The sequence below is a fragment of the Symsagittifera roscoffensis genome, chromosome 5 (assembly GCF_963678635.1).
Source record: "Symsagittifera roscoffensis chromosome 5, txSymRosc1.1, whole genome shotgun sequence".
NCBI lineage: Eukaryota > Metazoa > Xenacoelomorpha > Acoela > Convolutidae > Symsagittifera > Symsagittifera roscoffensis.
The window spans coordinates 66,030,006-66,043,106 of NC_087066.1; the positions used below are offsets into that span (position 1 = coordinate 66,030,006).

At 37.0% G+C, this 13,101-nt stretch overlaps 1 protein-coding gene across 1 annotated transcript; it reads left to right on the top strand.

Annotated features, from left to right (window-relative positions):
- Nucleotides 1-4,702: 4,702 nt before the first annotated feature.
- On the top strand, nt 4,703-11,688 carry LOC134846425 (uncharacterized). The gene is made up of 4 exons (XM_063863778.1): nt 4,703-6,197; nt 7,419-7,652; nt 7,895-8,076; nt 10,779-11,688. Exons 1-4 carry the CDS (start codon nt 6,020-6,022, stop codon nt 11,478-11,480), a joined length of 1,296 nt encoding a protein of 431 aa, XP_063719848.1. The 5' UTR covers nt 4,703-6,019; the 3' UTR covers nt 11,481-11,688.
- The last annotated feature ends 1,413 nt before the right edge of the window (nt 11,689-13,101 follow it).

Genomic DNA, 13,101 nt, shown 5'->3' on the forward strand with positions numbered 1-13,101 from the left:
AAAACCTCTTTTGACAAAATTTTATAAAAAGAAATGGACAATTTGTTAAAAACAACTTTTCCAGAGCTCTTGGAAATTCTATATGTTAGGGTTGGATAGAGAATTTGATTTTACAATTGTTTACTTCACCCTGACTTAGTACTCTTTTAATACCCCCTCCTTTATGCTGTTCCAAGACTTTCTCTCTACCGTCTCAAGACTATTCAGTGTTGTCCCAGTACTTCTTGTTAGTGTCCCCAGACCACTGTCCCAAGACCCTTGCCCTAAGTCTGCTGTCCCAAGACTACTGTCCCAAGACTAGTGTCCCAAAACTAATGTCCCAAGACCAACGTACCAAGACTAGTGTCCCAAGACTAATGTCCCAAGACCAATGTCCCAAGACTAGTGTCCCAAGACTAATGTCCCAAGACCACTGTCCCAAGACCAATGGCCCAAGACCAATGTCCCAAGACCACTGTCCCAAGACCACTGTCCCAAGACCAATGGCCCAAGACCAATGTCCCAAGACTGCTCTGTCCCGTGACTGTCCCAAGACCGTGTTGCTCCAAGACTGTCCCCAGACTGCAATGTCCCAAGACTTCTTCGGTACTGTCCCAAGACTCGTCTCTGAGTGTCTGGATATCGGGTCTCTTCTTCTTCGTTGTAGGGACTACTGAACCACTGTACCTTTTACCACCACTCGAGCTCTAGTAAAAATTTTCCCAAAATCCCTATCTTAGTCAAAACCCAAATACTGATCCCCTGTATTTGAAACCCTAAATTCCCCGCAGGTATCTTGTGATCACCTGTTCGTTAAAATATCAACAACAAAATTTCAAAACTAAAAATTTAAACTGGAAAAATTTCAAAAACAGATGGATGAATTCTCCTGAAATTCAAGGTTGACCGATGTCAATCTTTGTCCGAAAAAAATGTCTGGTACCCGATTGCCACGCGTTTTCCTCCCCCCTGCTAGCGATCTTATGGGGTATCACAAAAACTGTCTATGTCCGTTCCCCCCTACCGATCCGACCAGGGTACCTACCTTAACCTGATTTTAATTTTGGATATCCGCTTCTTATAACCAACGCGTGTGAATATCTAATGTAACTAAATCGACGATGCCGAACAATTAGTTACTCTAACGTGTCCTCCCTGTTTACAATTTACAACCGCTAACCTCTAACTTAACCAGCCCCCCTGCTAACCTCCCCCCTTTTTAGCCCCCCTCTTAAGCCGAAAAATCCCTTAAGCGCCGGGTGCTATACCTCTCGAGAGAAAACCGTAGACCTGTTTCCAGGCCTGCTTGTGCAAAAACTTCCTCAAAACAACGGGGCTCCGCTTATCCAATTTTACACTTATCTCCTATAATGTAATGTGGATTCTAACGATACCCGCTGCCCAACTTGAGAACACTCCTGTGCGTCCTCTTGTAGTGATCCTGTGCTGGTTGTCTCTGTTCTGCACTTGACAGCAGCACCACTTTCCCACTTGGCTGGTCACCTCTTCCAGTCAAGTTTCCAGTGGGTTCAGCTCAGTACTTCTGAACCACTTTCCCACTCGGCTGGTCACCTCTTCCAGTCAAGTCTCCTAGTGGTCCGGTCCGATCCTTGTGAACCACTTTCCCACTCGACTGGTCACCTCTTCCAGTCAAGTCTCCTAGTAGTCCGGCTAGGTTGCAATCTATCTGAAAACCCTTAACAACGCCCCCCACTCGGGCACCTTATTGAAGTCACTGGTTTAAATTGCTAGATTGATCGAAACGATCGGTCTTATAAAACAGTATGGGTATACTATTTAATTAATATAAAGGTTTGATCCAAATGGTCCGGTATCAAAGTCACTGTCTTTTCGTTTTATGGTTTTTGTTCCTTTTTCTATACTTTTTTCTTGTTTTTGTTTCCCTAGTTGCCCCCCCTTTACTCGGTTAGCTAGGCCTCGTTCGGAGAGCGTACCAGGAAGTTTCTCAAGTTTTCTTAAAAAGCTATCACGGTACAACCGGAAGGTTTACACGTTCCCGCTGAACCGTACCACCGGTACTCTAGAATGGGCATGCAGCCCGGAGCTGTGTCAAGTGGGTTCGACTCCGTAGTCATGATGTCGTAAAAACACCCAGGAGCGCCATAAAAACACTATGTAACAGTCGCCTACTTCGGTCACATATGAGGCTTAAGAAAAATAGGCCCTATAACCATTGGCTCAAGAGTCAGGGACACTATCTCTTGTGTTTTTCTACCTCAAGAACGGTCGGAGCCAATTCGGTTCGCTTGCGACATGAGACTAGAACCCGTTACAGCTTAAAGACTACTACCAAAATATCCTCCCACTCTAGAAAATAAGAACGTCCCCATACTTAAGTCTCTAAATACCCAAAATACACGAACGCCGTTAGAAACAGGGTCGGAACAATCCGTTAAGTTACTTTTTATTGGACAGTGGAACTTTGATCCATTTCAGATGGATCAACCTAAAACTCGCCTTATCTCAACATAACAATCATAAAACACACTCGAGAAAATTAAATTAGGGACTCACATGTTGATGCACTCGAGTACAAGGAGTAATTAAATTGGTAAGCAACTCAAGAATTAGATAATATAACTAGATAAGTTTAATACTGATCAGTTTTGATAACAGAAGTGAATTCTGACTCTAGAATCTGAGTTTTTGTATGAACCATTGGGACACTCAAGTTGTCCACCTTTCCATTGAAGGTTCACTCTAGTTTGTTCCAAATGGTTGTTCTCTCTTCTTTTTATTCTCTCTCCTCCTATTTCGGGATAAGACAGCTCTACTCGTGTCTTGTTTTATATCTGGAAATTGCGAATAGCAATTTCCCGCTGTTCTATTCAAGCACTTTCCCGCGATTGTAAATCGGTCGTTCTGATTCTTCTCTTTTTGTGTTTTCAGTTAATGCGAGAAAACTGAGCATGACAGGCTCCATTCGAAATTTTGAAAAATAAAAACTTCACTCGAAAATCACGTATTTTCATGTCCCTCAAGGTCAAACTTCCAGATATGACCGACTGGCACATAACTTTTTTATATTGCGAAGATTAAACATCGCAATATCAATATATCACACTATGAAACAACATTAGGTAAAGATATTTAACTATCAGAAGTCGTGTTGAACAGTTATTGCTTCAATTTCCTCAATGCAATTCACGAAAATCTGTTGATTAGGAAACGAGAGTGCTTTTCAACTCATTTGTCTGATGTTTTCTAGTTGTCTCGTGAGTAAAATGAGATGCTACGAGAATGTGCACGACTATCCGGGTGCTTTTGATGATGATAATCCCATAGTGCTGAAGTTCATGCTGTTCAGAAACTGGGACTACTTTAAAAGACTTCAGTTATATTACAACTGCAGTGCATTCGAGAAGTTTGAAACGGGTAGGTTGTTCGAACATTCTTCTCTACTTAATGAGTATAAAATAGGAAATGATATCATTTATATAGTTCATGATTTTTCCAAGAAATTTTATCAATATTGTTTTCTCGCGGTTTCGCTTATCATTTCTAATTTAAGTTCTGTTCATTTTTGTTTAAAAAAGCAAACTCTACTATCAAGCAGCAATAGTGTAAAGGTCATAAAAAATGTGAATGACTTAAAGATTCCAGAAAGGGACTTCCGTTTTCTGAATTCCCAGCAGAATGATAAAGTTATCTAAAGTTGATGTTTTCTGTAAATGGGATAAATTGAAGAATAAAGTGCCTATCATAAACAATTCGTGAAATTCAATTAGTTTCAACGAGATATATTTTTTATTTGAAATAAGGAATTTGAAAAATTCTCAAAATTGTCTCCAATTTTTTCGGGTTTCTTGTTCTCTTACACATTTCCAGCTGTCTGTTCGTCATGTTTCTTATACCTGCAATACTGAAACTGTGCGCCTGAAAATCAATGATATGACATCGAACGTAGAACAGGGAAAACTACGAAGTTATTAGAAGTGAATTAAGATGTAGGTTACGTGGTTATTGTAGTACCTTTTGGTTCCGACAATTGAAAACGGGAGGATCTTTGTATTTATGTTTGTTTGTTTCTTTTTTTTTGTTTTCCACACGAAATCAGGTACCACAAATAATCATCGGAATGGTCGAATGATATATGGTATTAAAGCCCTTTCAGTCGTAACTCAAACTTTAAAAAAAAATACCAAAATTTTTCCCAGTTTCGAGAAAAACCGGTTTGATTTTGTTCTGTTTTTTTTGTCTAATCTCAAGCAAATAAAGCGGGCAAGCAGGCTTGTAATAGGCTTATAATAGTTAGTTTTAAACTTAACTTATAAAAATAACTATTGCATAGTTTTACTCAGCAAAAAAAAATGTTTTTGAAATTTCTTTTTGCGCCTCCTTTGGATTATATTTTAAGAAAAAATCAAAATACTTTCCGCAAAAAAATTGAAATTGGAATGGTTTTTTTCTAAGTTTGTTTTATGGCGAAAACTGTTGCTAACTGTAATTTATTTATTTTTACTATCAAAAACAGAAACGACCTAATTTGAAGAAAAAGAAACAACGCCCCCCACTCGGGCACCTTATTGAAGTCACTGGTTTAAATTGCTAGATTGATCGAAACTATCGGTCTTATAAAACAGTATGGGTATACTATTTAATTAATATAAAGGTTTGATCCAAATGGTCCGGTATCAAAGTCACTGTCTTTTCGTTTTATGGTTTTTGTTCCTTTTTCTATACTTTTTTCTTGTTTTTGTTTCCCTAGTTGCCCCCCCTTTACTCGGTTAGCTAGGCCTCGTTCGGAGAGCGTACCAGGAAGTTTTCTCAAGTTTTCTTAAAAAGCTATCACGGTACAACCGGAAGGTTTACACGTTCCCGCTGAACCGTACCACCGGTACTCTAGAATGGGCATGCAGCCCGGAGCTGTGTCAAGTGGGTTCGACTCCGTAGTCATGATGTCGTAAAAACACCCAGGAGCGCCATAAAAACACTATGTAACAGTCGCCTACTTCGGTCACATATGAGGCTTAAGAAAAATAGGCCCTATAACCATTGGCTCAAGAGTCAGGGACACTATCTCTTGTGTTTTTCTACCTCAAGAACGGTCGGAGCCAATTCGGTTCGCTTGCGACATGAGACTAGAACCCGTTACAGCTTAAAGACTACTACCAAAATATCCTCCCACTCTAGAAAATAAGAACGTCCCCATACTTAAGTCTCTAAATACCCAAAATACACGAACGCCGTTAGAAACAGGGTCGGAACAATCCGTTAAGTTACTTTTTATTGGACAGTGGAACTTTGATCCATTTCAGATGGATCAACCTAAAACTCGCCTTATCTCAACATAACAATCATAAAACACACTCGAGAAAATTAAATTAGGGACTCACATGTTGATGCACTCGAGTACAAGGAGTAATTAAATTGGTAAGCAACTCAAGAATTAGATAATATAACTAGATAAGTTTAATACTGATCAGTTTTGATAACAGAAGTGAATTCTGACTCTAGAATCTGAGTTTTTGTATGAACCATTGGGACACTCAAGCTGTCCACCTTTCCATTGAAGGTTCACTCTAGTTTGTTCCAAATGGTTGTTCTCTCTTCTTTTTATTCTCTCTCCTCCTATTTCGGGATAAGACAGCTCTACTCGTGTCTTGTTTTATATCTGGAAATTGCGAATAGCAATTTCCCGCTGTTCTATTCAAGCACTTTCCCGCGATTGTAAATCGGTCGTTCTGATTCTTCTCTTTTTGTGTTTTCAGTTAATGCGAGAAAACTGAGCATGACAGGCTCCATTCGAAATTTTGAAAAATAAAAACTTCACTCGAAAATCACGTATTTTCATGTCCCTCAATGTCAAACTTCCAGATATGACCGACTGGCACATAACTTTTTTATATTGCGAAGATTAAACTTCGCAATATCAATATATCACACTATGAAACAACATTAGGTAAAGATATTTAACTATCAGAAGTCGTGTTGAACAGTTATTGCTTCAATTTCCTCAATGCAATTCACGAAAATCTGTTGATTAGGAAACGAGAGTGCTTTTCAACTCATTTGTCTGATGTTTTCTAGTTGTCTCGTGAGTAAAATGAGATGCTACGAGAATGTGCACGACTATCCGGGTGCTTTTGATGATGATAATCCCATAGTGCTGAAGTTCATGCTGTTCAGAAACTGGGACTACTTTAAAAGACTTCAGTTATATTACAACTGCAGTGCATTCGAGAAGTTTGAAACGGGTAGGTTGTTCGAACATTCTTCTCTACTTAATGAGTATAAAATAGGAAATGATATCATTTATATAGTTCATGATTTTTCCAAGAAATTTTATCAATATTGTTTTCTCGCGGTTTCGCTTATCATTTCTAATTTAAGTTCTGTTCATTTTTGTTTAAAAAAGCAAACTCTACTATCAAGCAGCAATAGTGTAAAGGTCATAAAAAATGTGAATGACTTAAAGATTCCAGAAAGGGACTTCCGTTTTCTGAATTCCCAGCAGAATGATAAAGTTATCTAAAGTTGATGTTTTCTGTAAATGGGATAAATTGAAGAATAAAGTGCCTATCATAAACAATTCGTGAAATTCAATTAGTTTCAACGAGATATATTTTTTATTTGAAATAAGGAATTTGAAAAATTCTCAAAATTGTCTCCAATTTTTTCGGGTTTCTTGTTCTCTTACACATTTCCAGCTGTCTGTTCGTCATGTTTCTTATACCTGCGATACTGAAACTGTGCGCCTGAAAATCAATGATATGACATCGAACGTAGAGCAGGGAAAACTACGAAGTTATTAGAAGTGAATTAAGATGTAGGTTACGTGGTTATTGTAGTACCTTTTGGTTCCGACAATTGAAAACGGGAGGATCTTTGTATTTATGTTTGTTTGTTTCTTTTTTTTGTTTTCCACACGAAATCAGGTACCACAAATAATCATCGGAATGGTCGAATGATATATGGTATTAAAGCCCTTTCAGTCGTAACTCAAACTTTAAAAAAAAATACCAAAAATTTTCCCAGTTTCGAGAAAAACCGGTTTGATTTTGTTCTGTTTTTTTTGTCTAATCTCAGCAAATAAAGCGGGCAAGCAGGCTTGTAATAGGCTTATAATAGTTAGTTTTAAACTTAACTTATAAAAATAACTATTGCATAGTTTTACTCAGCAAAAAAAATGTTTTTGAAATTTCTTTTTGCGCCTCCTTTGGATTATATTTTAAGAAAAAATCAAAATACTTTCCGCAAAAAAATTGAAATTGGAATGTTTTTTTTTAAGTTTGTTTTATGGCGAAAACTGTTGCTAACTGTAATTTATTTATTTTTACTATCAAAAACAGAAACGACCTAATTTGAAGAAAAAGAAACTTAGTTTGTATGGTCGGAAATTTCTGTGCAACTTGCACAGCAACCGGCTATTTAGCGGACTTGGGTTTAGCGGACGACCAGTAACCTGTGTGTTTCAGCTTCCGGCATCATTCAGCCCGCTTTTAGGCATACTGAAATGGAAGAAGGGTGGACTGGTCTGAAGCACTTCCTTATCAACACCAATCTCTTCGCAATAGCCATCAGTAAGAAGAAAGACCGACTGAAGCTGGTCAGATTGAACAACAGCCGCAGCAGCAGAGAAGAGGATGCGGTGTTGGCTGATTTGTCTTTTGCATCCTCGTGCACAGGCTGTGCAACTGCCCTCATCAGGGGTTAGTCAGCGGCCTCTTTCTGTAGTATAGATCATTGATCAACTTATAATTAAATGGCATTGAACGAAGTGTAGAGTTTGTGTGATTTTTGTTTAGGATTTTTTCTGGGATACGTTCTGATCCCGTTCTAGTTTTTTTTGGTTTGACCTTTGATTTCTTTTAAAGCTCAAATTGATTGCTTCCATCTGTTAACAGATATCTTGCATCAGTGCAGCTTACAGATAAATGTTGTATAAATTTAGATCAAATCCCCCTTGGCTTGCTGCACTCCTTTGTGTACGTGTACATCATGCGCCCTCATCCTGGAGTGAATGTGACTCTAGTGTCGTTTGACAGTGACATGTCACAGTACATCCGCACAGACCTCACTGTCAGCAACCTCAGCATAGACAGAGACTTAGGACAGGGCATCAAATTCCTACAGGTGCCTATTCAAGCTATTTCGTTTTAGGCTACTGTCTTCCAATCGATTTGTTGGTTTCGCGCTCATTTTGCACGCAGTGATGATCAAGTGGTTCAGTGCGGCGCATCACTCAAATTATCGGAGGTTCCAAGGTCTCAATAATCCGTGCTCGTTGTTTTCGGATGCTTCTTTTTACTGCAGCAATTAAAAGACTAAACTAACAATTTTTTTATTTGTTTTTTTTTTGTAAATCAATCTTTTTGTTACCCTCGTGATAAGCAAGAGTATTGCTATCGGGTACCAGACTTTTTTCTCCGTAAACAACTTTATCCTCAGCATCTTCACTTCTAGAGGATCTTTCATCTGACATGCTCAGTGTCTTGAAAACTGAAATAAAAGTACTATGTTTTCGCTGTTAATTAGTTCAAGCCCGTTTGAGGTTGTACTTATCTTTTCACAAAAAAATTGCAATTTTTTCGGATTCCTGATTTTCGTCCTAGTTTCTGTCGTTTCTATTTCCGTTTTTTTAAACGCCATTTTGTTTATCTGGTAGGGTTTTTATTGGTTTAATTTTTAAAGTATGGGTTTTGTTCCTATTTAAACAGTTGCTACTACTGAATATTCAAACAGTTTCAGATTGCTATATCGACTTAGTCAATTAATTTTGCATAATTTTGGGGACAAAGTGTATCTGTTTGGGATTATGTGTTTCAGTTTGGATGGGTCGTAAAAACTTAAATTTAATGAATTTTTAATGACAACAGTTTGTTTTCGGCTCAACAGGTTTTGACCCAAAATTTTTCGCCGTTGTTGCCGCTTGATAAATGTTTACCATTTTTTTAGGGCTATCTATAAACTTCATCTGATACAAATATGAAGTTTTGTAGCTGTAATTTTTTAATTTTTGTCAAGTTGACTTTTTCAAGTAATTTTTCCAACATGATTTTTTACCCTTGCGATAAGCAATGGTTTTGCAACAGGGCACAAGACTTTTTTTCCCATAAAAACAGCTTTGTCCACAGAATTCGCACGTGTTTTACTGCAGACGTAAATGTAGTATGTTCATGTTAGGAATAGGCCTTGTATACCTGCTATGAGTTCTTTTAATAGTGTTTTTGTGCCAAAAGTTCTCGGTATTTTTTCGGGGCTTGAGTGTCAGCTTTAATTCCGTCGGCTCATTTTCCGAATGTTTTTTTTTCAACTACTTTTTATTGAATTTTTTTCTTAAAATGTTCGAGCTTTAAAAAATTTTTCGGACAAATCTAAATCTTTTCCCCAGATCCCTTGTAATAAATGTGAAAATTTTATAAATGAAAAAACATTAATGTTTTTTAATTTATTTTGTTTTCAGTTTGATAAAAACAGCTGATTGAACAATTAAAAGCATAAAAGGTTAAAACTAAAGTTAGTGTGCAAACTGAAAACAAAATAAATTTAAAAACATTAATGTTTTTCCATTTATAAAATTTTCACATTTATTACGAAGGATCTGGTCCTTCGTAATAAATGTGAAAGTTTTATAAATAAAAAATGTTAATGTTTTTTAAATTTATTTTGTTTTCAGTTTGCACACTAACTTTAGTTTTAACCTTTTATGCTTTTAATTGTTCAATCAGCTGTTTTTATCAGTTTTTTCTGGTGTAGGTAATTGAGTTAACGTGTTTTCGCAATTTTTTGTTTATTTTTGTTTGAAAATACAATTAAAATTTTGTTCTCATTGCTTTTTAGCCCATTTTGTATTGAAAAGTACCGTTCAGATCACTTTTATCTTCAGAGTATTCCGACTATTTGCAAAATTACTGTGCAGAATATTGTTCAGATCACATTTGTTGTGTTTCGAGTCTAATTTGTCTAGGCTTCTGAAAAATTGATTAATATTTTTTTGGTATTTATGTCATTTAATTACTAATTTTAAAAGTATATCAGAGTTAGTGGTTTTTGGTTCTTTCGTGAAGGCAGTTTACCAATGGTTCGATTTGGTGTGTTCGGAAGACTTCGGCGCATAGCAGGCAGGTTTTAAAAGTAAGATGGAGGTAGGCTGAGTTTGTTGCTTATATAGTTTTTAAAGTTGTTTTTCTGTAATCTGATTTTTTAATAACTTTTTATTTGACTTTTAATTTTTGCATCGCACGTGGTGCGAAGCTCTGCTTCGCCTTTGTGTTAGATTTTTTTTCATTCAGTGTTTTGACGCGCAATGTTTTTTGCATGGCAAGTGTTGCAAAGCTCCGCTTTGCCTCTGTGTACATTTTGGCAATTATTGTGGGAAGCATCATTTTGAGCATCCTAACTCAGTTTTCTATGACTAAAGTTCTAAAAAACAAAATTAAAAAATGTTTTTTTTTAAATTATTCTGTCAAATATAACCATGGTTGGAATTTTTTTGCTGCTTGCTCAGCAACCGTCCGTTCTTGCTATTATAGTCTGCGTTACTCGTAACCTTCTTATTATAAACATGTTTCTTCGATTTTTTGAAGCCAGTTTTCGATGGCGGATTTATCCCCGGATCTTGATTTTGCAAGTCGTTTTCAATGGTGGGACCACCGTGTTCGGAGATAAAATTATCAAATGGTGTTTTGCCGCCGAACTGTTAAAAAGTTTTGAGCATATATATGGCTAATCATAAATCTGTGTTCGCTCACCAGATGCCGCGAAGTGTCGAACCATGGTGACGTTTTCGTTCTTTATGGTATATACCAAATGAAATCAGATTTCGATTTTTTCAGGTGAACGGTCTAACGGTGCTACACAACTTCGTCTTCTTCGAAGTGAACTGTTTTAACCTGACAGAATCTAGGGCAGTTTCCTACTCCATGGCGCTCAAAATCAAACAGGTGGCTGCAGTGCCAAAATTAGAATTAGTTCGCGTAGTGCAAACTGAACAGTACAATTTGAATGTCGCGTACCACGCGTTTGACAGAAAACTATTCGTTCTAAAGTGCACGCATTTCAAACCTACGGAGTCGCTTTACGAAGCAGTAACGACTAGACACAATGAGTTCAAATCAGTTCATGTCTTGGAAACGCACACGAGAGAGCTGAAATATTACGCATTTTGGTTGAACTATTTGCTGTACGTAGACGAAAGTAGAAAACGGCTGCATTTTTGGTCGCTGGGTGGATCACAAGGATTGGTGAGGTTAAATGAGACGGTGGAAAACAGAGACATTCATCCACATCTGCTATCCGTTGTAAATGGAGATATTTTGAGTGTCCGAACTCAGTTGAACTATCTGTTCATACATCTTAGTCTGGGTGTGACCCAGATACTGGTGTACAGGCTAGAAGAAGTGAGTTCTAGAGACCAGAGCCAGAAGACCCTGACTGCTTACAAAGTGACTGATTCTGATTTTCCCATGAATAAACATTGCAAAGACGTGGAAGTGATCGGATGCTGTGGAAAAAATCTGAACGTCGTGTTGCATTAGAATCATAATTCAGATAAACTACTCAAGCTGGAAAAAAACTTTTTAAACTTAAAAAACTCAATAGAAAGTTAATAAATATGGAAAAACTGTAGTTGATGTTAGACATACAGATTTGGCATATAGCTCAGTCAAGACTGTGCATCATTGTAACTAAATTAATGATTGTGCCTAGCTTTAAGTGTTAATAATTGAAGTGAAGACACTTGTTTTGGTCGTTTTTTTTCAGCAAAACAATTTTCTGGCAACTCTGTGGGTAGCACAAGATTTACTGTGTAATAAAAAATAACATCTTCCGTAGAGACAAAAGTTGAGAAAAAATTAAGTTGAGTTTAAAATTTTTCAAAAGTGCACTCTACTCTATTAACAAAAATGCAAATTTGGGAAAAAACGTGAATGACTGTAGGTTCAATGGTGATTAGCAAGAGTTATCAAATCGAAGAAGACTTTTGAGGTTAACAACTAAACTAGCAAAATTGCTGAACATTTTTGACAACGTATATCAGGTCAACAGAAATATTGTGGGCATGTCTGTGTGTTAATTTCCAGTCATATTTACGCTTGCGAAGCTAGTGTTTTAGTATCAACCTTCTTTTTTTCCAATCTAAGTCGCAAAGAAAAGTGCTCCTTCTGGTGGCACTCTTTAATTGACAAGTTGCGGTAGCAGTATGATGTCATGTGCTTTAACAGTTTAGTAAAAAGTTAGATAACACAGTTGATGCATTTTAAATTCATCAACTGAACCGAAAAAATTTTAATCGTTCCAAACAGCAGTACAAATGATTAAAAGCTCGATTTCATTAATTTCACAACTTAATATATCTCGCACTTTTTGTTGAATTGCATAATTTATACATAACCTTTTGCTTTCCATTATATTACATGCAAAATTGTATTTGGTACCCGTTTGCGCTATCGAATTGGCCATTTATTAGCATATATAGCTTGGGTTTTATGTCTAGTTTTTGGGGAGTTTAAGCATCCGTGGCTTAGTGCGTGAGATTCAAAGTTGCAAGGTCGCAGATTCGAATCTTACACGTAGCCGAGTTTTTGCTAACTCGATGCTTATTTTTACTTTCTCTTGTTTCACTTTATAGAGCTGCTTTTTGGCCGTCTTCTCGCGAGTATTTGCGAAGCGCAGCTTCGCCTCTGTAGAATTTTTTGTTTAATTTAGTTTTAAATGAAATCTGATTTTTTCCGACCATTGAAAATGGGGAGAAAATTATCTTCGGCTGTGTTCTAGCTTTATGTTTTCCATGCAAAATCAGGCATCACAAATAATGTGCCGAGTGATGTATCATATAGAGATCTTTCTGTCGTGATTCGAGCGAAACGAAAATTTCGGAAACTTCAGTCAGCGTCGTGTTGGCAATGAAATGTTGCAAGGTCGCAGATTCGAATCTTACAAGTAGCCGAGTTTTTGCTAATTCGAGGCTTATTTCTACTTTCTCTTATTTCACTTGATAGAGCTGTGCTTTTTGGCCGTTTTCTCCCGAGTGTTTGCGAAGTGCAGCTTCGCCTCTGTAGAATTTTTGTTCAATTTAGTTTTGAATGAAATCGGATTTTTTCCGACCATTGAAAATGGGGAGAAACATCCCTCTAGTTTGAAAAAAAAACTTTTTAT

Coding starts and splice junctions, on each gene's coding strand:
- LOC134846425 (XM_063863778.1), top strand. CDS start 6,020: ATGTTTTCTAGTTGTCTCGTGAGTAAAATGAGATGCTACGAGAATGTG. Junction 6,198..7,418: donor ATTCGAGAAGTTTGAAACGG/GTAGGTTGTTCG, acceptor TGTGTGTTTCAG/CTTCCGGCATCATTCAGCCC. Junction 8,077..10,778: donor AGGGCATCAAATTCCTACAG/GTGCCTATTCAA, acceptor CGATTTTTTCAG/GTGAACGGTCTAACGGTGCT.